Source organism: Giraffa tippelskirchi, chromosome 1 (genome assembly GCF_054371585.1).
Source record: "Giraffa tippelskirchi isolate mGirTip1 chromosome 1, T2T-mGirTip1v1.2.pri, whole genome shotgun sequence".
NCBI classification, from domain to species: domain Eukaryota; kingdom Metazoa; phylum Chordata; class Mammalia; order Artiodactyla; family Giraffidae; genus Giraffa; species Giraffa tippelskirchi.
The window spans coordinates 128,809,163-128,831,810 of NC_137275.1; the positions used below are offsets into that span (position 1 = coordinate 128,809,163).

General features: G+C 49.6%; 1 protein-coding gene across 1 annotated transcript in view; it reads right to left on the reverse strand.

Moving 5' to 3' along the window:
• Window positions 1–5,620: 5,620 nt before the first annotated feature.
• The window catches only part of XKR6 (XK related 6), a 260,689-nt gene continuing 243,661 nt past the window's right edge, over window positions 5,621–22,648 (reverse strand). The window contains exons 2-3 of the mRNA XM_081495669.1: window positions 21,892–22,088; window positions 5,621–7,815 (exon numbers count right to left, since the gene is read on the reverse strand). Of these exons, the coding sequence (XP_081351795.1) occupies window positions 6,851–7,815; window positions 21,892–22,088 (1,162 nt within the window). The 3' untranslated portion in view covers window positions 5,621–6,850. The remainder of the gene's footprint in view (window positions 7,816–21,891; window positions 22,089–22,648) is intronic.

Sequence of the window (22,648 nt, forward strand, 5' to 3'; positions counted from 1 at the left end):
ATCTAAAAACTACAAGTTTGTGAGACTTCGCCCTGTCCAGCTACGTTGCTCGTCCTGGGGGCTTCCAGGAGCTTCTGTACCTGGACAACCTGCTACCTTTCTGTGGTTTCACTTCCCAAGTAACAAGACCGTCACTGGTCCTTATACGATGCCTTTGCTACAGGCAATAATGACCGAATCCTCACAGCATCCCTGAGCAGGAGAGAAAGAAGCTGGCCTTCTTCCTCTCCACTTTACAGATGGAGAAACCAAGGCACCGAGAGGTGAAGTGAGTTATCCATGATCACAGTGGGGACCCTGAATCAGCCTGTGACATTTTCTGATCTTTCTGGGTCAAAAGATGGGTTTCTTGGAGGTCAATAGCTGAAACAAGTCTCCCAGCCCCACTCCGGCCCGAGGACCCCAGACCCATGTGGAGGAAGGAGAATCTGACCAAGGGGGGTCATCTGCTAGGTGACCAGCTGTCTGTATCCACCATGTCAAACGGCCAAAGGGTGCTTCTAGAGAGATGTTCACTAGGCGACCACTTGGCACTGTATCCAAAGGAAATTATTCCTTTGTTCTTTGTTTGAGGATGGATTTTTAGGACTAGACCCTCTTAGAGGAGCACAAGTGAGCTGACCGACTTCCATTTCTGGTTATGAGGGTCTTGTGATTTCTGTTAGGGATTGGCAAGGGCAGGTATCTCCTATTGGGGTTTGCATATTGTTCTGCATTGGATGGGGGCAAACCAGGGCAGGAGCCCCTGAGGTCCTGCCTGCTCATTTCCGATTTGGTCTATTCTTAGCCCTTGACACAAGGGGTTGGCTGTGTGCAGGGGGAACTCCTACGGTGTCCGTCTGCTGCCCTCAGGAGCTGCCATTTATAGGACTCCCGACCTTTGGCTCCAGAACATACCAACCTCGTCCTGCCAGCCACTGCATGGAAAGGTACAGGGAGGAAGAAGGCACAGCTCCTTCCCAGGAGGAGGGGAAGAAGCAGATGATGCCCAGGAGAGTCAAGTAAGGCAGACAGAACCAGGTGGGCAGAGGAATAAAGCTGCAGGCAGATGAAGGCAGTGCCCTTGTCTTTTGATATTTGGCCAATAGCATAAAATGCAGTGTTTTGAGCAAGAAATGAAACCTTTAAAATAGCTAAGGATGGGTGAAAAAGAGGCTTAGGTGGCCATTTTAGGAAATAAGACTAAGCATCATCTTTTTCCCCAGGAGGGGCTTCAAAAAAGATCTCTGAGTGGGCAGAGTGGCCTTTTCACAGGTTTTGAAACTGAGATAGGCACACACTGATTCAGGGTGCTCTGGGGCAGTCCTCTTATGAGCTTATGGTTTTGTAGCCTGCAATAGGCTGACCACTGACATTTTCACGTCCAGGAGGTCGAGCTGTGAATGAGAATGGAATGTGGCTTATCTGGATGGAATGTCTGTTTCTGTGCTCCATGTGTGACTGTCCTGTTTGTATGAGGCCAGTGTTGGATGAGGAGATGGTGATCAGACTTTTTAACCTTGAGAAATTTCCCATCTTTGTTCATTTCACATATGTCTGGACTCTCGTAAAAAGCTGATGTTGATTTAGATTCACTTCCTACAGGACACCTGTGTGTGTGTCACGAGGAAGATGGCCGGAGAGAATCGAGGAACAATCAACGTTTGAGGACAAAATGAACAGAACTAACTGGTCCCTCTAAGGCAGATCCAGCCCGCGGCGGGCTGAGTCTGCCCTTTGCAGTCCCCTCTTTCCCCTCATGCAGAGGCTCTCCTTCATCTCCCCTGAGCCCCTTGAGATTTTTCCTGGCCATTTTCTGGTCTACACTGGCCATTTTCTGGTCTCCTGATTAGGAGAATTTCATTGCAATGAGCCTTCTTCTCTTCACACTCTCCAAATATGATTTCCCTTTCCCCATGCCAAATTTGGTGATGTTATTTTAATATTTTTCAGTTTGGCAAAGAAATCACAGATTTTAGCATTTTGATAAGAAAATCAAGTGAATGTGCACAAGGAGTGCATCCTTCCTGAAGGCCACCACCCGGAGCTGCTGTCACCACACAACAGAAGCCTTGAAAGGGCTCTATTTGAGTAAGAAGCCACTTTCCTTGGCAAAGACAATGCCATCACATGTGCCAAATGAATGCTAGGGGACCCCCGCCCCAGCTGAGAGCTGGGAACAGGAATACGACCAGCCTTCTTTAGTTTGGGACTTGACACCCTTTCTTCCAGCCCAAAGGCTCAGGGCCTGCACACTGCCGTCTCTTTCATCCCCATGTTCCTAGATAATGGAGAAAGAACATTTTTCTGCGGTCTGGGAGCATCAGGGACTGGGGCTCATTAGAGCTCCCCCAAACTCCAGGAGCAAGGAGCAGAGCAGAAAGGGGAAGAGGAAGAAAGCTTCCTCCATCTGGCTTATCAACACAGTGAGCAGAGTCTCAGTGGGTGCATACAGGGCATCTATGCCCATTTAGAGGGCTGAACGAGATCAGCATCAAAAACTTCTTCTTCGGCCCCTGCGACCCTGTGAAAGGGGAGAAAGGAGAGGGAGAATGGAGAGAATGATGTCATTCAGTGCTTTTTAAGAACCCATCGGTTTCTCTCTCCAAGAATAAGGCTGCTATTGGGACAGGGTCTGATGCCTCCGGCAGGACATGCAGTTTGGCTGGTGGAATCACCCTCAGGACCATGGACCAGACAGGTATTTGTATTCTTTCAAACCTCCCTGAGACTCAAAGGGGCTGTGGCTATTGAGGGGATGGGTTAGGCGCCCGGGTGTCTTAGGTGATTTTGTGCCTGGGGAGTGGAGTGGGGGAGTTGTGAGAGAGATAGAGGAGCCCCTGGGCTATAAGGAAGTGTTGTCTCTCCTGACCAAAGAGGGACGGGACTTGTCGGCCGTGTCTGCCACCAAGAGAGAGGGAGCCTGACCCCCACAGCACCCCTGGTTCCCAGCCTGTTTAGATAAGCCTGACCCTACAGAGCAAGGGGAACCTTCTGAAGACAGAGTGGAAGAGTATGTTAGAGAAATGAGAAACTCTGGGGCTGGGTAAGGTCAGTGGGGGCTCATCCGATGAATTTAAATCCTCTTAGTTCTTATTTTGGATCCCACAGACCTGTGACAATGAGCTCAGAAGACATCGCCTCAACGCTGAGGGGACCTTTCTTGAAGAGGCCCAAGAAGAGGCAGACCTAGCGAGCAAGGGAGAAACAGAGCTTGCAGAAATGATGCTAACAAAATCAGCCCGATTTTAGAGATGCCACCATATTTCTGAGAAGGAAAAGGACTAAATTTTCTATGGGGGAGCCGTGGGCAGATTTGATGGGGGGTGCAATGAGGAAAGAGAGAGTTTCCGAGTTTATTCTTTAGCTCCTGGTACAGTGTGCTTATCTCCTACCAGACCTAAATATTGAGCCTTGTTAATTAGTTTTCATTAGGAGTTCCTGGGCAAAAAGTGAGCCCGGGGATTTTTTTTTTTTTTTTAAACATCATAAAGCGTCCCCTTGGGGAGCAGCCAGGGCCCCATGAGCTGGTGCCTCAGAGCCCGTAATGGTTTGTCAGGGGTCAGGTTGATTAACTGGGGTGGGATTCCTGGGGTGGGCTGAGCCCCTCACTTCTCATGGGAGTGACGAGACACATGAAAACTCTCTTTACGTTTCCCTCGCTCCCACGATCTTTACTCCTTTCTTGACTTCCTTTTCCTGTCTCTTTGCAAAACCCGACCTCCCTGTTACTGCTCACAGATGCATATTTTCACCTTTAGGAAAGGCCATACCCAATAGAAGGCATGGAGGATAACGTCAGGGGAGCAGGGCGCCCTCCTGTCTGAGTCCTACGGAGCCCAGTCCAACCCCTGTGGAAAGAAAGCCTTCCTGAAACATCCTGTGGTCTCCTCTGTTCCCAGTGGCTAAGGTGCCCCGAGGGCCCTCCCTGAGTCACCCCAACTTTGGGTGCTCCAGGTCAACGGACGTCAGCAGTTTTCTCAGTTGCGTGAAACACACACATGCGCGCACACACACACACACACCCTACACAAGTGCGTACACACTGGATGTGTTTTAGTAAAATAGAGGTGGCAAATCAAAGTCTGTGACTGCCTCAAAATGAAAAAGAAAGGAACTAAAGCTAAGAAGAGATGAACAAGCCGAAGCGGCCAAGGTCCCAGAGGGATGCACCAGGGACAGCGTCAAGGACCGCTCTGGTGGCGGACATTCGAAGCGCTGAGGCAGACAAGAGCTGGGACCTCAGCAAGCAGGGAGGATGCGGAGGGCCCCCTCAAATGGCCTCACCTCCTCTGGCCTCTGCAGAGTAAGCAGTTAGCTAAGCCCTTGGTAGGGAAGCAGAATAGAAAAGAAAAGCACCTCTGACCAGACTGGAACTCCTAATTAACCCCCGAGGGGCTCGCGCCCTCGGGCGGGTGGGGACTGGCCAGCAGCGTCCTCCTGGGGCCTGGTGTGCTCTGCATGGAGTGCCTCCTGGACCTAGATGCACCCTCCTGCCCCTCCTCTGCCCTCCTGCCCTCCTGTCTGCTGCCAGGGGGGACCACAGGGGACACTTCGGGAAGAGAGGGGGCAGGACGGCACTGCAAATCTAGTAATAATCAAGGAAATCAAAGGAGTCTAAACAATTTATAAAGGATCCAGTTTTACAACCCAACTGACATTTAAAATTTGTGGGGTTTTTTTCTGTTTTGTTTTTTACAGATTTAGATAAACAATGAAGGGAGGGAGGAGAAGCCTCTTTGAATAATATATTTTTTTTAAAAAAAAATCCACAAACATAAAAAAAAAGTCCTCAGTTTTTGAACTTCTCTTAAGAGTAGTTCAATGTGAGGCCTTGCACCCTAAACAGTTGTATCTGGAATTAAGAAAAAAATCACAGCTACACACAACAAAGACTAACGGTATTTTTACTTAAAAATATTGTGTGTATATATAGAGAGACTTGTATATATATATATATATGTGTGTGTATATATATATATATATACACACATATATATATATCTTTTTTGTGGAGATTTTTTCCTTTTGTGATTTTTTTCTTTTCCTTTTTATGTTTTTGTTTTTTGTGCCCAAGTAGAGAGATGATGGGATTGAAACGATGCCCTAAAACAAAATATTCCTTACAGGAGCAATACTTTGAAAAATAACGTTTAAAAAATGGTTTGAACATACTTGCAACACCTCCAGAAATTCAACTTGGTACAATGAGAAAATAAATAATTGAATCAAACCTTCACCCGAATGACACGCCTTCTAAGACCCAGAGTATGCTGCTGGTGTGTCTTGCCATCAGACAGGAACTCAAGATCAAGCACTATCCCCTCCCCAGCTTCCCAGCCCCTTACACTCGACCTTAGCCATACCCAGGATCTGTCTTATATCGCTTTTTCTACATTTCTGGCAAGACCTTGCAGCAGTCACACACACACACACACACACACACACACACGCACACACACACATATGTGTGTGTGCGTGTGTGTGCACTATGGGCACACACAAACACACACACACAAAATTCCCCACTCAACCCAGATGCACCAAGTGAGCTGAATGACTTTCAGCCAACCACAATGGTGAAAGACAGAAGCACCAAACAGTCTTTGAAATGGGTAGGTTATTACAATTTGACTTTTTTTTTTTTATGTTCTAATTTTCCTCTTTGTGTTAACTATTTTTAAAAAGCACAAATGAAAAAAATGAAGAATTCTTTCCAGATCAATTTAAGGCTTCCCACCAAATGGAAACAGAAGAGGCCTTACCCAATATCACATATTATAAGTGTATACCTTTCACGGCCTTAAAATGCCAGAACAGATCATTTTTGCCAGTCACTGATTAAGTATTGTGCCTTTAAATTGATGTCGTTCTTTTTGCTACTATGCTGAGTTTTATTATTACTGATTCTCCTTGATGACGTATATGGAAATCTCCTTTAATTTGCTTTAGAATTTCCTATTCTTATCGAATTATTAGGGTGGCTTTTGTTTTTTTTGTTTTGCTTTTCACCAGGAAACAAATGCGATTCTTACTAGGTGAACACTGAAATGGCACCTAGTTGGCCTTCAAGGAGCTCTGCCAACCATCTGAGTTTCAAATGGCCTTTTGGCTCCTAGAAGGGGCTGAGAAGTTTGGGGCAGGGACAGGAGGAGAGGGAGAGAAAGCAAAAAGAGGGAGGGGTTTCAATGCTGTTGCTTTTGGTCAATTTGTTTTCTTCAATACAAATAATCAGATAGGAAGAAAGATTGCTTTGAGTTTTATCCATTGGTTGTTTTTTTTTTGTTTCGTTTCTAGATTGGTTTCATTTGATTGTTTAATTTTCCCTCTCCCAGTGCGAAAAATCACCAGAGAGTTTTGCATGAGAAAACGTGACAGTACTTAATGAAACTCAGCACCTAAGGGCATAAGGCAGTTGAAGGTTTTGTTTGTTTGTTTGTTTTGTTTTGTTTTGTTCTTTCAATCAGCACCAATCCCGGAAATGATCTACACTTGGTGTAAGGTATAAAACTTTGTTTTTTTTTTTCTTTTGGAGTGGAGACAACCGCTCCTTCTCCACCCTATAAACCATAGTGTGGGATTTTTTTTTCAATACTGTTACTTATGTGTAAAAAACAAAAGAAAGGTTTTCTTTTTGTTTTTACTTACAAAACATAGAGAATATCTTTGTATACATACAGCGACTGGAAAGAAAGCTTATCTGAAGGGGTTGTGACTTATTATTTTCTTTTTTTTTTTTTGGAGCATTGGTGGTGGTGGTGGTGGTGGTGGTGGTTCTGTGTTTTGGGGGAAGGGAGGGTTATATTTCTTGCAGGCGGCTTTACCACAAACCAAACTTCAGGTCCCCTTCTCAACTTGGGTCAGGATGCTCTCAGAGCGAAGATTCATACTGTAGCAGCTCATAAAGGAGCGGTCCATCCCGATACCGGATGCCCACCGCGGTGGGTGTGACATACTGCAGAATGTTAATAGTCCTTCTCAACCTCCTGTCTACAAAATGAGCATCCCAAGCTGGGTATCTCTTTCTTGGCATGTCAATCTTAATGAGGGGCCCTTCTGGGAGGTAAGGACGCCCCGTTGGGGTAGAGGGCCCCATGGGTCTCACTTGGAACACGGGCAAGCAAGTGTCAGCCGTGAGATCCTCCTGTTGTTCCGTTACGGCTCTGGTAGGCGTGACCTGGGTCTCCCGGTACCCAGGGGTCTGAGGCGCCATGGGCTCAACATCGGGGGGCAAAGGGATGCCCCAGAGCAGCTCGGCACAACAGGAGCTGGCAAGGATCTTAGCTCGTGGCCCCGTGGGATGCAGCACACCGTAATATAACAGCATCAGTGCAATCCCAGCCACAAAGCTAATAAAGACACAACACAGTGCTGGCACCGCATAGAAGTCAGTGGTCTCTGGGTTTCTGTAAAAATACCAAAGGAACGTCAAGGCAGCATTCTCGGTCAAGACTATCGTATAATAGGCAAACATTCGATATCGAGTCCGCCCTTCCTTGACGTTAAACCAGCAGAAAATGTACACAATCCCTACCACCATGTTGAAGAGGATCTCCTCCCACTTGGACATGCAGAAGTCTGTTCCGCCATGGATGATCCAGAAGGCCATGGCGCACCAGTGGACCACCACGAAGATCCCGAAGTAGAGCTGGAAGATGGAAGCAAAGAGGGCAAAAGAGATAACTCTGGATGAGATGGTGAAGAGGCGCCAGAAGAGTTGGATGAGGGCCCCTCTGTAGCTCATGCTCTTCTTGTCGTCCCTGGAGTCCCGCAGCAGCTTGTGATAGGAGGCTAGCACCCAAGCCAGGGACATCAGGGAGGTCACAGAGGAGACACCTGCCGGAGAGACACAAACCCACACAGTCAGAACCGGGGACGCCCACTGCCAGGCGCTGCAGGGCTGCCGGGCCAGGGAGACGCCCACACACACACACACACACGCACACACACTATGCAACCTAATGGAGGAGAGGGAGAGAAACAAAGCATCAGGAACCAAGCTTGGAGGCCACGGCTGCTCCCTAAGCTGATGGCTTCTGTGAAATCACGTCAATAACCCAGTCCAGAACCTCTGGAAATCCACAGCTGCAGGCGGAGGCTGACGTGCTTTGCCAAGGGGTTGGGGAGCCTGGACCATCTGGCTGGCTCATCACCTCTGCTGGGGGTGGGACCACATGTGTTTCCATTCTAAGAAATCATAAGCTCACCGTGGGGTCCATGTCCTTGTCACTAGCAAGCTGTATTCTCAGAGGAGCCAGCGAAAGGGATTATGGGGTGTGAAGACCAAAATCTTCCTCACTGCCCCAAGCTGCACAACTCTCCTCCTCTCAGAAGGTGCTCAAGTCACCCTCTGCCTTCTCATAAGCTCATCCAATGCCCCAAGGAGCCCTCAAAAGGCTCTTCTCCCATTTAGCGTCTTCTCATCCACTCCCTGGGCTTCCCTGGTGGCTCTGTGGTAAAGAATCTGCTTGCCGATGCAGGAGACTTGAGTTCGATTCCTGGCTCAGGAAGATCCTCTGGAGGAGGGCATGGCTACCCACTCCAGTATGCTTGCCTGGGAAATCCCACAGACAGAGGAGCCTGGTGGGCTACAGTCTATGGGGTTGCAAAGAGTTGGTCACAACTGAGCAACTGAATAACAACAACTACACGTTCACTCCCTAAGGCCACTCTGATCAAGGGCCAGGACAGCCTGTGTTTCTTGGGCTGCTTCTTCATTCACTCTTAGCCTCCCCATTGTGCTTGTTGCTTTCTCCCACCAACCACTGCTCACGGTTCCCTAAAGCCTTGACCAGTGAAGCCTGGTCCCTCTCTGCCTCCATCCAGCGAAGGGGGGGAGCAGGGTAACTTGGGTTTTGGGGATTCTTTGCCCCTCCCTAGCATGGTGAGCTCTCCAAGGCCTCTGCATGTTCTTCCCTCCAAGTTTCCTCAACAAGCAGGTGAGCATGTCTGATCCCAAGCGATACTTGAATCCCTGTAGAGCAGTTTTATTTAGGACGCTGCCTATCTGATATTTGTAACTCAGTCAAACTGAACAGACTAAACAGTGACCAGAGTCTCTCCAAGTCCACCCACCAGCAGGCAATCATCATTAGTCAGACATCGTCATGAATCCCCTCTCAAGCAAGACTCCCCATCACACCTCTGCTCCTCCAAGCATCATCTCTACTCAGTCTACCCAGCGCTGCTTTTGTTTTCCCTCTCTCCCCAAATTCCAGAACTAAATGCAGCTCAATTCAGCTGGAGTCCTGAATACTGCCCCAAGGGCCACATCTCCTAACCAAATCCCCCTCCCTCGCCCCAGAGCATGATTTCCCTTCAGCGTTCTTCCAGGCTGACATCAAAGTCACCTGGTCATTTTCTCTCTTCAGCTCCAAGGTCAGATCCAGAAGCCCCATTCTTAAGACCCAAGAAGCTGGCCCAGAACTTCAGCCTTCTGCTTGTTTTTCCCTCAGCCCCTGTTCACCTCTCCACTCCTCTCCCAACCTCAGTGAAGGATCAAAGTCCTCCATTGCTTTACCCTCCCGCCCACCCGAAGCCCTACCCTGCATTGCTTCTTCCTCGCCCATCCCCCTCATCCCCTCTTTTCCAGCATTTCAAGGAGCTGTGCTGGTTTGCAGCTTGCAGAACATCGGAGTCTGATAACAAAAACCATCTTGTTGGTGGAAGCAGAGAAAAAGCCTGGAAGTTTAACTATTACAATGAGTATGCGTTGCTTTTCTGATCATAACAACCAATGTGGAAAATAAACAAAGGAAATGATCCCAATTTCTCCATCAAAGCCAATCTTGAAAATGCCTGACAATGCTTCTATCACTTTGCTGGAAAGTTCTGAACACAGTACTCATGTGTGTCCTGTTTTGCCCTTTGTCACACAGGACATTTCCACCAGCCTCTCCTGAGGCCACGTGGTCTCTGTGACCATGTCACAGTGGTCACGCTAACCTTTGAGCCTCCTGTATGCCTGTTCTTTGGGAGCTGGGGCTGAGAGGGGGATGGGTCCCCTTGGGAGTCAGGTGACTTGGGCTGTTGGTTTCTGGAGGGCAGGGAACATGCCAGGCTTACTACCAGACACTGGAGCATCCTCAGAAAGCTTCTTTGTGACGTCACCTCGCTTCCAGTGAACACTATCACTTTCTTGATGCTAAAAGTGATACATCTTGGAGGTGCTTCCACCCTCAGTGATCAAAGGGGAGTTCTACAGCAGCTGAATGGGAAGAAGGGTTGATTTTTCTGTTCCTTCTAATAAAGCAAAATGTATTACTTCCCCATCCACAGAAAAGCAGGAGTGCCGAGCTCACAAAGTAAGAAAAAGCACTTTAGCTTTTGCTGAAGCGTGGTCTAATCCAGTCTCTGAGTGTGCTCTTGAACAAAGTTGGGGTGCAGAAGCAGGACAGGCCCTCAGCTGTCATCGTCCTGATTTCATTGTTTGGTGTGTTGTGACGGTAGCCCCATCCAGGACACATACTAGCAAATAGGAATTCAAACATCCACCAGCTGCATGTGGTGAAGTCACATCAATCCTCTATCGTCAGTGTAGCTTCTGGGTCACCTACGCCACTTCCAGATCTGTTCCTTCCGGTAGCTTCAGGGTATTACACAAACTACTCACCTCTGAGCCAACCTGTTTGCTGCCTCAGTCCACGGTCAGTGCTTCTGGAAGTCCTCTCTAGGATGTGGCATGGGTGTTCCCCAAATGTCATAAGACATCACTGCTGAATTACAAGGAGAGGTTCGGGAGACGGTCACATGGAGGACTGAGCGCTAGCAGTCGGCCAGGGGTCTGCGGGTCTGCTGATGTCCAGCCCACACCTTACCTCTCTGCTTCATCCATTTCCAACCTGCTGAAGCTGTAGATCACTAAACGTTATATCCTCAGTGGCTACACAGACCACTCACTTCAACCCACTCACCCAACAGGAAACAGGCATCCTCCGTGAAAAAACACACCCTGTGATTCACTGAGCAGGAGTCTTACTGAGAAGAACACTGTGATGTACGCACTTGCTATGGGCTATGTCTCCATCTCCTCCCCTCCCCCCAAATTCTTAGGTTGAAGTCCTGCCCCCCAGGAGTTTAGTATGTGACTGTACCCCGAGACAGGGCCTCCAAAGGGACACTGAATTTACCATGAGGTCATGAGGGCGGGCCCTGGCCCAACATGACCTTATGAGAACAGATCATCTGGGCCCATAGAGATGCCAGGGTGCGCTCATACAGAAGAAAGACCACCCGGCGACACGGAAGGAAGACGGCTGTTTCCATCAAGAAGTAGAATCGAGATTTAAACTCAGACTCGTTGGCCTTAAAAGTAGCCACTGTACTGACAGACCCTTCAGATTCGGTCTTAAAAGGGGCTGGGTGCCCTGGGTGTGAAGGATCTAAGCCTTTCTTGGAGAGTGGACAGGAAGTGTAGCACCCATGGGTATCTGAGAGAGGCCCCTGATAAAGGAGCTGAAAACCAAATCCAAGTTCTCCTCTACCTTCCTCAGGAAAGGAACATGCAAGCCACAAAGAAAGAGGCGACCGCCAGAATTAGCTGAGATCACTCTCCTCCTGTTAAGTGGTCACTCTTCAAAGGTCTGACTCTCACTCTTCAAAGGCCTGACTCTCCTCCTGTTAAATGATCACTCTTCAAAGACCTGACTTTGCTCCTGTTGAGTGATCACTCTTCAAAGGCCTGCCACGTATTTCATTACAGAGGGAGGGGGTGCAGGGCTTTCCCTCCGCAGCGGCTCAGTTGGAAGATTTCTGTCTGGCCCGAGGTCAACCCCAAAGTCAACGTATGACCCTGGCCGAGACCCAAACCCATACTGTGCTCAGCCTGGGTGTGTTTATGATTCCTCCCACTTACAGCTCCATCACCTTCTGCATTTCAAAGATCAGACTGGAGATCGCTAAACACTCCTCGTTCAGCCATGACAAGTTCCAGGCAGTGACCTTCATGGCTTGCTCGTTTTTCCTGGTGCAGACCATGAGGGGTGGGGTGGGGGGTGCAGCTGGCCCATTGGGCAACCTGAGTCCAGCCCCACCAGCTGGGAGGTCACTGAGTCAGGGCCTCCTGGGGGCCACCTCCTGAGAAAGGCTTGAGGGTCAGGGGTCTTCGGGCTCTGATCACCAGACTAGGGATCTAAGGTTTCTAGAAAGAGTATGTCCGTACCTCAAGACCAACGAAATAGAGCATGAGGGGCAGAAGTCTCAGCTGACATCTTTGACCGGGGAGGCCCTTAAACCCAGTACAGTCACCCTCTGGTGGCTGACACATTGTTTCAGTCAGAGTTAAGGCTTCGGTCCTTATAAGGCCTGCGGGGCTCCTCAAGACACTGCCTTGAGTTATGAGCGCACCCTGTCCAGTCCCCGTTCACGCTCCTCAGCATTTCCTTCTCCGATGGCCTCAAACTGAAGTTCCCGTCATGGTGCCAGGCCTTCACCCTGGGCCCTACACAGGACAGCCCCTGGCTGCTCTGAGGCCACCTCCAGCTAGCTCCTCACACCCCTTCTGTCCCACGTGCTCCAGGCACAGAGTCACTGCAGGACGTGTGCGCTGGCTCTGTCCATCACCTGCATGGCCCCCTCCCAGGCCCCCAAGTGTCACCACATGAAGGTTTTACCAGAGCTTGGCTTCTTAGCCAGGCCATCGCCAGCCAGACACCGAAAACTGCAGCTCCCAGTACCTCCTCCCACCTTCCAGGCCTTCAGTCCAGTTCAGTCGCTCAGTCGTGTACGACTCTTTGTGACCCCATAGACTGCAGCACGCCAGGCTTCCCTGTCCATCACTAACTCCCAGAGGTTGCTCAAACTCATGTCCATTGAGTCGGTGATGCCATCCAACCATCTCATCCTCTGTCATCCCCTTCTCCTCCTGCCTTCAATCTTTCCCAGCATCCAGGTCTTTTCTAAAGAGTCACCTCTCTGCATCAGGGGGCTAAAGTATTGGAGCTTCAGTTCCAGGCCGTATTTTCCACTTTAGTGTCATTCACCATCCCATACACTCTCTCACTCCTTCCCTTTTTCCTTAAGTATGTTCTCACCTTGATGTAGGTGAGCCCCTCAAGGGCAGGGCAGCAATTGGTCTGGTCCTTCTGAAGCTATGTGCAAAATCACAGGGGTATTTTGATTCTTAAAGGGGCTGATGGAGAAAGGAGCCCACCAGCTGGCTTGCCCTCCCACCATTATCCCTTAAAGTGGGAAAAGAGAACTCCCGGGGAGCCTCCATTTATGCGTCTGTCTTTCAGAAGAAAACCTTGAGGGCAGAAGGCAGAGATGAGGAGGAATAATACTCACCAAGAGTTCCTAATACAGCAAGCATTGTGCCAGACACTTTGCATAAATTATTTCCTTTAATCCTGACAATAATCCACTAAAATGCTTACTGGTACCCCATTTTATAGGAGAGGAAACCAAGGTGCCAGGAGGTAAAAGGATTTGTCTAGTTTTAAGGCTTGAAGCATGTGCTTATATTCTGATGGTTCCCGTTTGGGGCCATGCTGATCCTGGAAGGACAGCCCCTCTCAGGTTTAGCAAATTCCTAGAAATAGCAAACAAGAGGTGCTTGTCATATACAAACCAACCAGTCTAGAACTTACACCTCCTTAATTGGGCCCTGACACTCTAGGCCACTGTTCCCCTGTCCTAATCACCTCAGGGCCAGGTACCAGACAATTAGGGACAGTCCGGGACCCCAGAGCCTCCTGATATTATTCAGACTAGTCTGTTCCAAGCCCCCCACCATGATGTGGCATGCTGGCCTCTTCTTGGGAATCTGTGAGTAACAAAAGTTTTTCAGTGGCAGCTGTCTCCTGATCTATTGGCCTTGAGATGCCTAAACAATAACAAAATCTGTCTGTTAAAACAGCTACAACATCAGCAAACTGCTGGTAAGGGAGCTTCCAACCTAGTACCTCCAGCTCCAAAGGCCCCACTGCCCTGGGCTTACAAGCTCCAGCAGTTCCCCCTTCTCCCATGGACTCACACGCAAGCTCCCATTAATGGTGCCCAAGACCTCGGGGGCTATGCCCTGCTCCTGGCCCATGGTCTAGTGATATTAATCCACATATTAATCCACAGAAGCGGGAGAGCACTGTGGTTCTGCCAGCTGGGTAAAGGCAGACTTTAGAGATTCTAGAACAAATGTCAGCTACTCACCTCATCTGGCACAAGCCTCATGAATGCCAGAATTCTGGTGGGCCAGCAGCACACTGTGAAGGAAGCCGTCTGCCATCACTGGAAAGTCCCAGTAAATCTGCCCTCATTGAGGAGCAAACGGCCAACAAGACTCAAAGCTCTGATGCTCCCAGAGTGATAGCCATTCAATTGTACACTTCAAATGAATGACTTGTGCAGTATACAAACTGTATCTCAATAAAGCTGTTTAAATATATATTTTTTAACCAAGAAGAAGAAGAAAAGATGCTCTGCTGACGTGACCATGGGCAGGGCTGAGCTATGGAAGCAATGTGGGCATCATGCCCCATCCTCCCAGCCTCCTGGCTGCTCCTGAAACACTGGGGTCACTTTCTTAGCTCAAGGCCTTGCGTTTGGCTGTGCCCTCCTCTGGTGCGTGTACCTCCAGTGACCTGAAGGCTGGCTCCCTCCTTGCTCTACATCTTTGCTCAGAGGTCCCCTTCCTGCCCCCTTACTGAAAGCTGGACACAGCTCTGCTCCCCCGCGGCTCTCTTCCCAGTTTTAGAGCTCTGCTGCATACTTTCCATTTTCTAATACAGAAGACAAAATATTTGTTCTACTCCTTGTCCATCTCTCTCTCCAAGACACATAAGCTCCATGAGAGCAGGGCTTTCTGTCTATTTTGTTTATTACTCTTATCTGCCCCCAGCTCCTGGAATCATGCCTGGCACATAGTAGGTGCTTAGTAAATAGTTACTGAATAAGTGGTCACATTATAGTTACTGCTCAGGCTTCTGAACTGGCAGCTCTCAGAGCCTCCCCCATGAAGCACCAGTGGTCAGCATGCCTCGATGTCCCTCTTGTTACAGCATTTGATGCACAAACATTTTCAGGCGGCCAATTGCTATTTCACCTCTGCTAACTATTGTTGTTTAGTCGCTAAGTCTTTTGCGACCCCATGGACTGTAGCCCACCTGGCTCCTCTGTCTATGGGATTTCCCAGGCAAGAATACTGGAGTGGGGTGCCATTTCCTCCTCCAGGGGATCTTTCTGAACCAGGGATGGAATCTGTGTCTCCTGTGCTTCCTTCACTGGCAGGCGGATTCTTTACCCTGTGCAACCAATGAAATTGATTTACCCTGTCTTTCTCATAGCTTTCCTACTGCTTTAAGGACTCTTCCTCATATGTACATACTGCACTTTCTTTTGCACTTAAAATTTGTTAAGAGGGTAGATCTCACTTGTTCTTACCACAAATTAAAAAAAAAAAGAACTCTACTCTCTTTTTCTCTTGCTGGTTGTTAGGGGCAACCTCAGCCAAAAGGCCTCAGAATTGGATACAAAGTCAAGTTACACAGATGCACCGAAAGTGTCATGTCTCTGTTTAAAATCCTCGCAGATTCTGTTTAAGAGTGTGAGGTTTTAATGTTCTGTTTGATAAGAAGCCACTGGGAGCTGAAGCAGGGCTGTGAGCTGGAGTTCGTTGTTCAGGGAGCTCTGTGTGCAGACACCAAGCAAGTATCTGATGGGAGAGGAGGGGTGACTCCTCGGAAGGAGACAGAAACAGAGCTGGAGAGATCCTCCTCCAGGGAAGTGAGAGAGGCCGAGTCTGTGTTCTGGTAGCAGAAGGCAGGCATGTCCCTCTTCACTGCAGCTATCTGTGAAGATGCAAGGCATCCAGGGGAAGCACACATTTTCCCCTTTATTAATCCAGGAGGCGAAGACACAGATGTGGGATGAGCACTTTGAAGTCCAGACTGGAGGCTGGAAGATCATTGTACCAATCTGGTCGGAAGCCCAGGAATATCAGAGCCAGCAGCTCCAGCTCAGCACCAGGGGGTGGGGGTGGGACAGTAGGTGGGGAGCCAGGGAGGAGGGGGCTAATCCATCAGGGTTAGGCCAGGTGGTGGCCAACATCACAGAGGATCAGGGCACCAAAACTCCCTATAACTTTGTACAAGGTGATGCATTATCTGATGGTGTTTGACATAGTGGAAATTCACAGGTTGGTGTAGAGCACAGATCTGTCACCTTCAGGCCACAAAACCACATCATTGTCACCTACTGGGCAGCAGCTTTACCTAAGTGTAACCAAAATCCTAAATGATCAAGTAACCAACTTTGGGGATTCCCAGGTGGCTCAGTGGTAAAGAATCCACCTGCCAATGCAGGAACCGTAGAAGAAATGGGTTCAATCCTTGGGTTGGGAAGATCCCCTGGAGGAGGAAATAGCAACCCACTCCACTATTCATGCCTGGGAAATTCCGCAGACAGAGGAGCCTCGTGGCCTACAGTCCATGGAGTTGCCAAGAGTTGGACACGGGCAATGTACCTGTGTACATTGAGTGACTAAGCATGTACGCAATCAACTTCTGTGACCCAGATTTGGAGGGTAACAAACAGCTGATGTCCATACAAGCAGGCCTGGAGAAAGCACTTTTCACATTAGAGAAAAGAAATCTCCCAAGAGGAGAGCGGTGGTCATCTTTCATCATGGGGCGAGGAGGGCAAGGAGAGCCAGTTAACCAACCCCACAACTGGCCCTCCTTCCTCTGAGAATGGGAACGTGGAAGACTGGTCCTCACGCAGAAGGGAAAGCTGATCCGGAGAGGGAGCTGACGCCTCCTCCAGGATGCGAGCAGCTGAAGAAATAGGCACAGACAGGAGCAGCAGAGAAAGTGGATGGACACCTGCATCTCTGTGGAGTTTCCCATCAGCTCTTGCTGGAAAAAGGAGCAAGTGTGAAGCAGAAGGGCTTCTGATAGAAGAGGAGCCAGCAAGTGAGCTTAAGAAAGAAGAAAACCAGAAATGTCCAGTGGTCTAGTGGTTAAGACTCCACACTCCCAGTGCAAGGGATCCAGGTTTGATCCCTGGTTGGGGAGCTAAGATCCAGCATGATACACAGGGGAAGCTCAAAAAAAAAAAAAAGAAGAAAACTAATTAGGGAGGTTAACACCAAAGGGATGGAAAGACAGGGGCCTATTTGGATCTTAGAGTTCAACGTTTGTCTAACAGAAAACCAATGCTTAAGGATACCCACCAAAGGATAGGTGTCTTTGCAAACCCATTCCTGACACAGCATCTTGCTAAAGCAGAGCAGATGCCTGACACGTGGTGGGTGTGAGGCCATGAGCAACAAGTCACAGAGTCTTATAAGAAAGACAATACCTCAACGTGAGCTCAATCCCAAAAGGCAGGCTCAGGCACTGTGTGGGTGGAGCCAAAAGCATCAGAAAACAGCCAAAGTCGGGAAAGGTGACAGAGCTGCTAACTCTCAACCCAATCCCCAGAGAGCATCTGTCATCTCAACACACCTGGTCGGAACCCCCAACCTCCTTCCATCACCACCTCCCCCAGGCCTGCTAAGTGTTGTTGATTTCTGCTCCAGAGTTGCCTGCCAATCCGTGCGCTTGGCTTCCTCTTCCAAGAACTCCAAGCCCATCATTTCAGCCCTGGACCCCCACAGCTGCCTCTAACAGGTGCTCTGGGCTCTTGGTTTCCTCCCTGCACACCAGGAAGGGGATCTTCTTTAAAAGTTAATCTGGTACCAATGCAGGAGACATGGGTTCAACCCCTGATTCGGGAAGATCCCACACGCCCTGGAGCAACTAAGCTGTGAGCCACAATTATTGAGCCTGTGCTCCAGAGCCCAGGAGCTGCCACTACTGAAGTTGCAACTACTGAAGCGCCTAGAGTTGGTGCTCTGCAACAAGAGAAGCCACTCTCCATAACTAGAGAAAAGCCCGGGAAGCAATGAAATCCCATCTCAACCAAAAATAAATAAAATTAAGAAAGCTAATCTGGGACCTATCCGGTGTTTAGGTGGCCAAGACTCTGCACTCCCAATGCAGGGGGCCCAGGTTCAACCCCTGGTCAGGAAACTAGATCCAACATGCTGCAACTGAAATCCAGTGCAGGCAAATAATTTTTTTTTTTTTTTTAAGCTAATCTAATCATATAGCTTTCCTACATAACCCTTCCCACTGCACTTGGTATACACCCAAGCTGTCAGGCCCACACCTTCCTCTCCACCCTCCCCCACATCACTCTCCTTCCCCTGACTGCTGACCTGCAGCCATGCTGAGTCCTCTCATTTTCTAGAATAAGCCAGGCTTTTTCCACCCCAAGGCCTTTGTATATGCAATTCCCTCTGCCGGGAAGGTTGTTTCTGCTCTTCCCATAGTTGGTTCCTCTTCATTGTTTATACTCAGGCTAAGAGTCAGCTCTCTAGAGAGACTTTCTCTGATATGTGTGTGCTAAGTCGCTTCAGTTGTGTCTGACTCTGTGCAACCCTGTGGACCATAGCCGGCCAGGCTCCTCTGTCCACGGGATTCTCCAGGCAAGAATACTGGAGTGGGTTGCCATTCCCTCCTCCAGGGGATCTTTACAACCCATGTCTCTTATGTCTCCTGTACTGGTAGGCAGGTTCTTTACCACTAGTGCCACCTGGGAAGCCCAACCCTGCACAAATAAGCTCTCTGCACACCCCACCCCAGGTACTGCAGTCTTGGCATTGTGTTTGTTTGCTTAAAGCATTTGCCACAATATGCCAGCTAGCTAACTGTTCCTGTTATGTCTCCCAAGAGAGAGTGGAAGATTCATGAGGGTCTGGACTACCTCTGTTATGTTCCCTATTACCCTCCACATGTAGTTTTGGCACCTGACTGAAAGCATCTTTGTTGACCGGAAGACTGTGTCATGTACCCATAATACACTAGCCAAAGTGCTGTAGACAGGTATGTGCAGTTCACTAGACCTTCACAACCACCCAGAGGAGTTATTATGCCCACTTTATGGATGAAGAAGCCCAGTTAGGAGATCAACTTGTCCCACACTGTAAAGCCAATAAATGGTGGAGGTGGAATTTACTCACAGCTCTGGTGGACTTTTTTCACCATGCAGGACTGCCTCCCCATCTCTGTCATAGCCAGGAAGACTCTTGAAGCTCCCAGCTGACACCAGGCTCATTACCAGTGAAAAATGGCACTATTTTACCAGGTAAAATGTATAATTTTAATCTTTATTTAAACTTGACTTGAGACATCTGATTTAAGGAGGACTCCAAATGACCAGAGTACTCAAATGAAAGTGAAGGTGAAAGTCGCTCAGTCATGTCTGACTCTTTGCGACCCCATGGACTATACAGTCCATGGAATTCTCCAGGTCAGAATACTGGAGTGGGTAGCCTTTCCCTTCTCCAGGGGATCTTCACAACCCAGGGAATGAACCCAGGTCTCCCGCATTGCAGGCGGATTCTTTACCAGCTGAGCCACAAAGGAAGCCCAATAATATCTGCATGATTTAATATTACCACTACGATTGTATTTTGAATTGATAAGCATCAAAGAATTGATGCTTTTGAATTGTGGTGCTAGAGGAGACTCTTGAGAGTCCGTTGGACTGAAAGGAGATCAAACCAGTCAATTCTAAAGGAAATCAACCCTGAATATTCATTGGAAGGACTGAAGCAGAAGCTAAAGCTCCAATACTTTGGCCACCTGATGCGAAGAGCCAACTCACTGGAAAAGACCCTGGTGCTAGGAACGATTGAAGGCAAAAGAAGGGGACGACAGAGGATGAGATGGTTGGATGGCATCACTGACTCAATGAACATGAGTTTGAGGAAACTCTGGGAGATAGTGAAGGATGGAGAAGCCTGGTGTGCTGCAGTCCATGGGGTCGTAAAGAATCAGACACAACTGAGCGACTGAACAAAAACAACCAGTTTTACAGGTAAATTGGATACAAATCCATCTTTCAGGCTGACTACTGTAATTTTAACCCAGTTATAAAAGAGGAATCAAAGGGGGAGAGATGGCATAAGGAGAAAAAGTGGAAACAACATCATTCCATGTTCGATGCATGAGACAAGAGCTCAGGGCTGGGGCAATGGGATGACCCAGAGGGATGGGATGGGGAGGGAGGTGGGTGGGGGGTCCAGGAAGGGGAACACATGTAAACCCAGGGCTGATTCATGTCAACGTATGGCAAAAACTATTACAATATTGTAAAGTAATTAGCCCCCAACTAAAATAAATAAATTTATAAAAAAAAAAAAAAAGTGGAAGAGGCTGGTATCTGGCAAGATCCGTGGAAAACTCACCTATCACAAAAACAGCAGTTTACCTAAGCGTCTACTAGCATTAATGGTACAAAGTGGACAGGTGTCACCAAAGGCCACCAAATGAGACCGTCTGGCCATGATGTCATTAGTAACGTGTGGTCCAATTCTACCATCACCAGCTACAAAATGGCCAGAGGCTGCCTGAGGCCCTTGACATTCGTCATGTCAAAAATGTCCAGAACAACCCTCTGTGGGTTCCCAGGATGAAGTACCAATATTATCTCCATTTTGGAAACGAGAAAACTGAGGAACAGAGAGGCTCAGTACCTTGCCATAGGTCACACAGCTGTCAAGCAGCAGGGAGAGTAGCCCCATCTTTCCAGGCTGCTGCCCTGCAAGAACGTACGGCGTCCATGTCGCCGATAAGCCCCTTCCAAGTTCACAGACTTGGCTGTCCTCTCCAGATGGTGTGGAGCAAGGGGGGATCCCATTGGAGAGTGCCCTACAGGTGCCTGTGAACTTGGTGGCACCCAGGGCCCACTGGAGCAGTTTGGGGAGCCGGGGATCCAGAGGCAAGGACCCATGAGGCCCACAGGCCCCAATGGCCAGGGACCCTCTGCCCCAGCTGCCTCGCTACTGCGGATCATATACACTCACATCGTCTGGAGTCAGGAATCTCTGCGCTGAGTCCCTTCGGCAACATCTCTGCTTGAATGCACCCCATGATGGGAAACTCACTACCTCATGAGACAGTCTCTCCATCTCTGGATGGCTCCTGCTATTTGGAATGTCTCCCACATGGTGAATTGATAACCATTTCCCTGTAGCCCCTTCCCACTCTTTGGAACAATCATGGTTCCCCTACATCCCTTCAAATGTTGGGGTTCACAGCCTACATCTTCCCCAGGATGAAATGTCCCCAGTATCCCCCAAGCATCGTGATCTCCAGACCCTCCTCACCCTGGATCTTTGCCCCATTCATAACTCCAGCCCCACTGAAATAAGCTCTGACATGACCTGGACACTTGCAGGCTGGTCTGACTGGGGTCTGCCCTGACATCAGCAACCCAGGGTGACAGTGTGCTTTGACCAGAGGAGTCCCACCTAGAAAGGGCTTCTTGGGTCGCCGGGTGGCCCCCAAAGGCTTCCTGCTGCTGTAGAGACCAGTGGTGTCCAGACCAGCCCCTGGGCGCTTGGAGAATATCTGGAGCCGCTGGGGCCAGGAGTGGGGGGTGGGGTCGGCGGGCGGGATACCCTGGGCTCTGGACCCCCAACCCCCCTACCTAGAATACAGCTGCTTCAGCCTGTTTTATAAACGGGGCTTCTACATTTTGTAAACGCGTTTGAAGCACCAGGGCTGAAGAATGTCTAAAACTGCTGATGCCGCGTGACACAATTTAGTCTCTTGGGCACTAAGAGACTCTTGCTGTCTCCCTCATCCCGTGTGTGCCAACAACGCGGCTCAGGCCAGCACCAAGATAAGGGGCCTTTTCCTTGGACTGGGAGACCCAGACCCCCTGCTCTGCCGCTCCAGGGACACTGGAGACGGGGGTCCGCTCTGCGCACGAGGGCCCCGCAAGCGCACACGTGACGGCGGCGGTGCGGGAGCGCCCACGGGGGCGCAAAGATGCTGCGCCGGGGACTTGGGGATCCGGACGGGCAATGCCCTTTGAGTGTGCGCGGAGGGTGGCCCCCAGCCCCAGGGTGGGGATGGGGGGACTCACAGGGCAGCGTCTCGGCGCGGCTCTTCTGGATCATTATGCAGAGCTGTAGCACCAGTTGTGGGGCGCTTTCCAGGAAGGTCTCCAGGAGGCGCAGCATGTTAACGTCTGCATATTCGTACATCATAGCCCAGTAGAAGCGTCGCTGGTGTTCCTTCTGCCGCTGGCTCTGAATCCCCAGGTACATGGTGCGGATATACCTGCGAGAGACGGGACAGAACACAGAGAGAGGCATGGGTTGGGGTGGGGATTCTGGAAGGGCCAGGCCTTCCGGGCCAAACCAGCCTCCCCTCCTTGGTTCTGAGGTTTTCCAGGCACTTGGACCAGCTCCAGGAGTTCTCCCAGCCCAAGAATGAGGTACTGAGGCTTCAGGGTGGGGTGGGGTGGGGTCAGGCCAGGGAAGGGGGCCTGGGCAAGTTGTCCCCTCCCCACCGCCTTGGGTTGCTTAACTGTAAAGTGAGAAATGGAAGAGTGGGACCCAGTGACCTTGCAGGCCTGCCAAGGAAGTATCACAGGTGAGCTCAGGGGGCAGGTGGGCTTGCTCAAGTTCAGGATCCCAGGGGGAAAGTTCCAGTAGGGTTTTCACCTCTCTGGAGGAGGAGGGAAAGGAATTAGCATTTATTAAATTCCTACTGAGGATCACTGGTGGGCTGCCTCGTGTGGCCTGGGTCCCGGGCGACAGGTGGAAGTAAACCCACGTGGGACAGGCAGGCAGGGCTCACAGGCACAGGTTCCAGAGGTGGATGCGGGAGCCACCAGG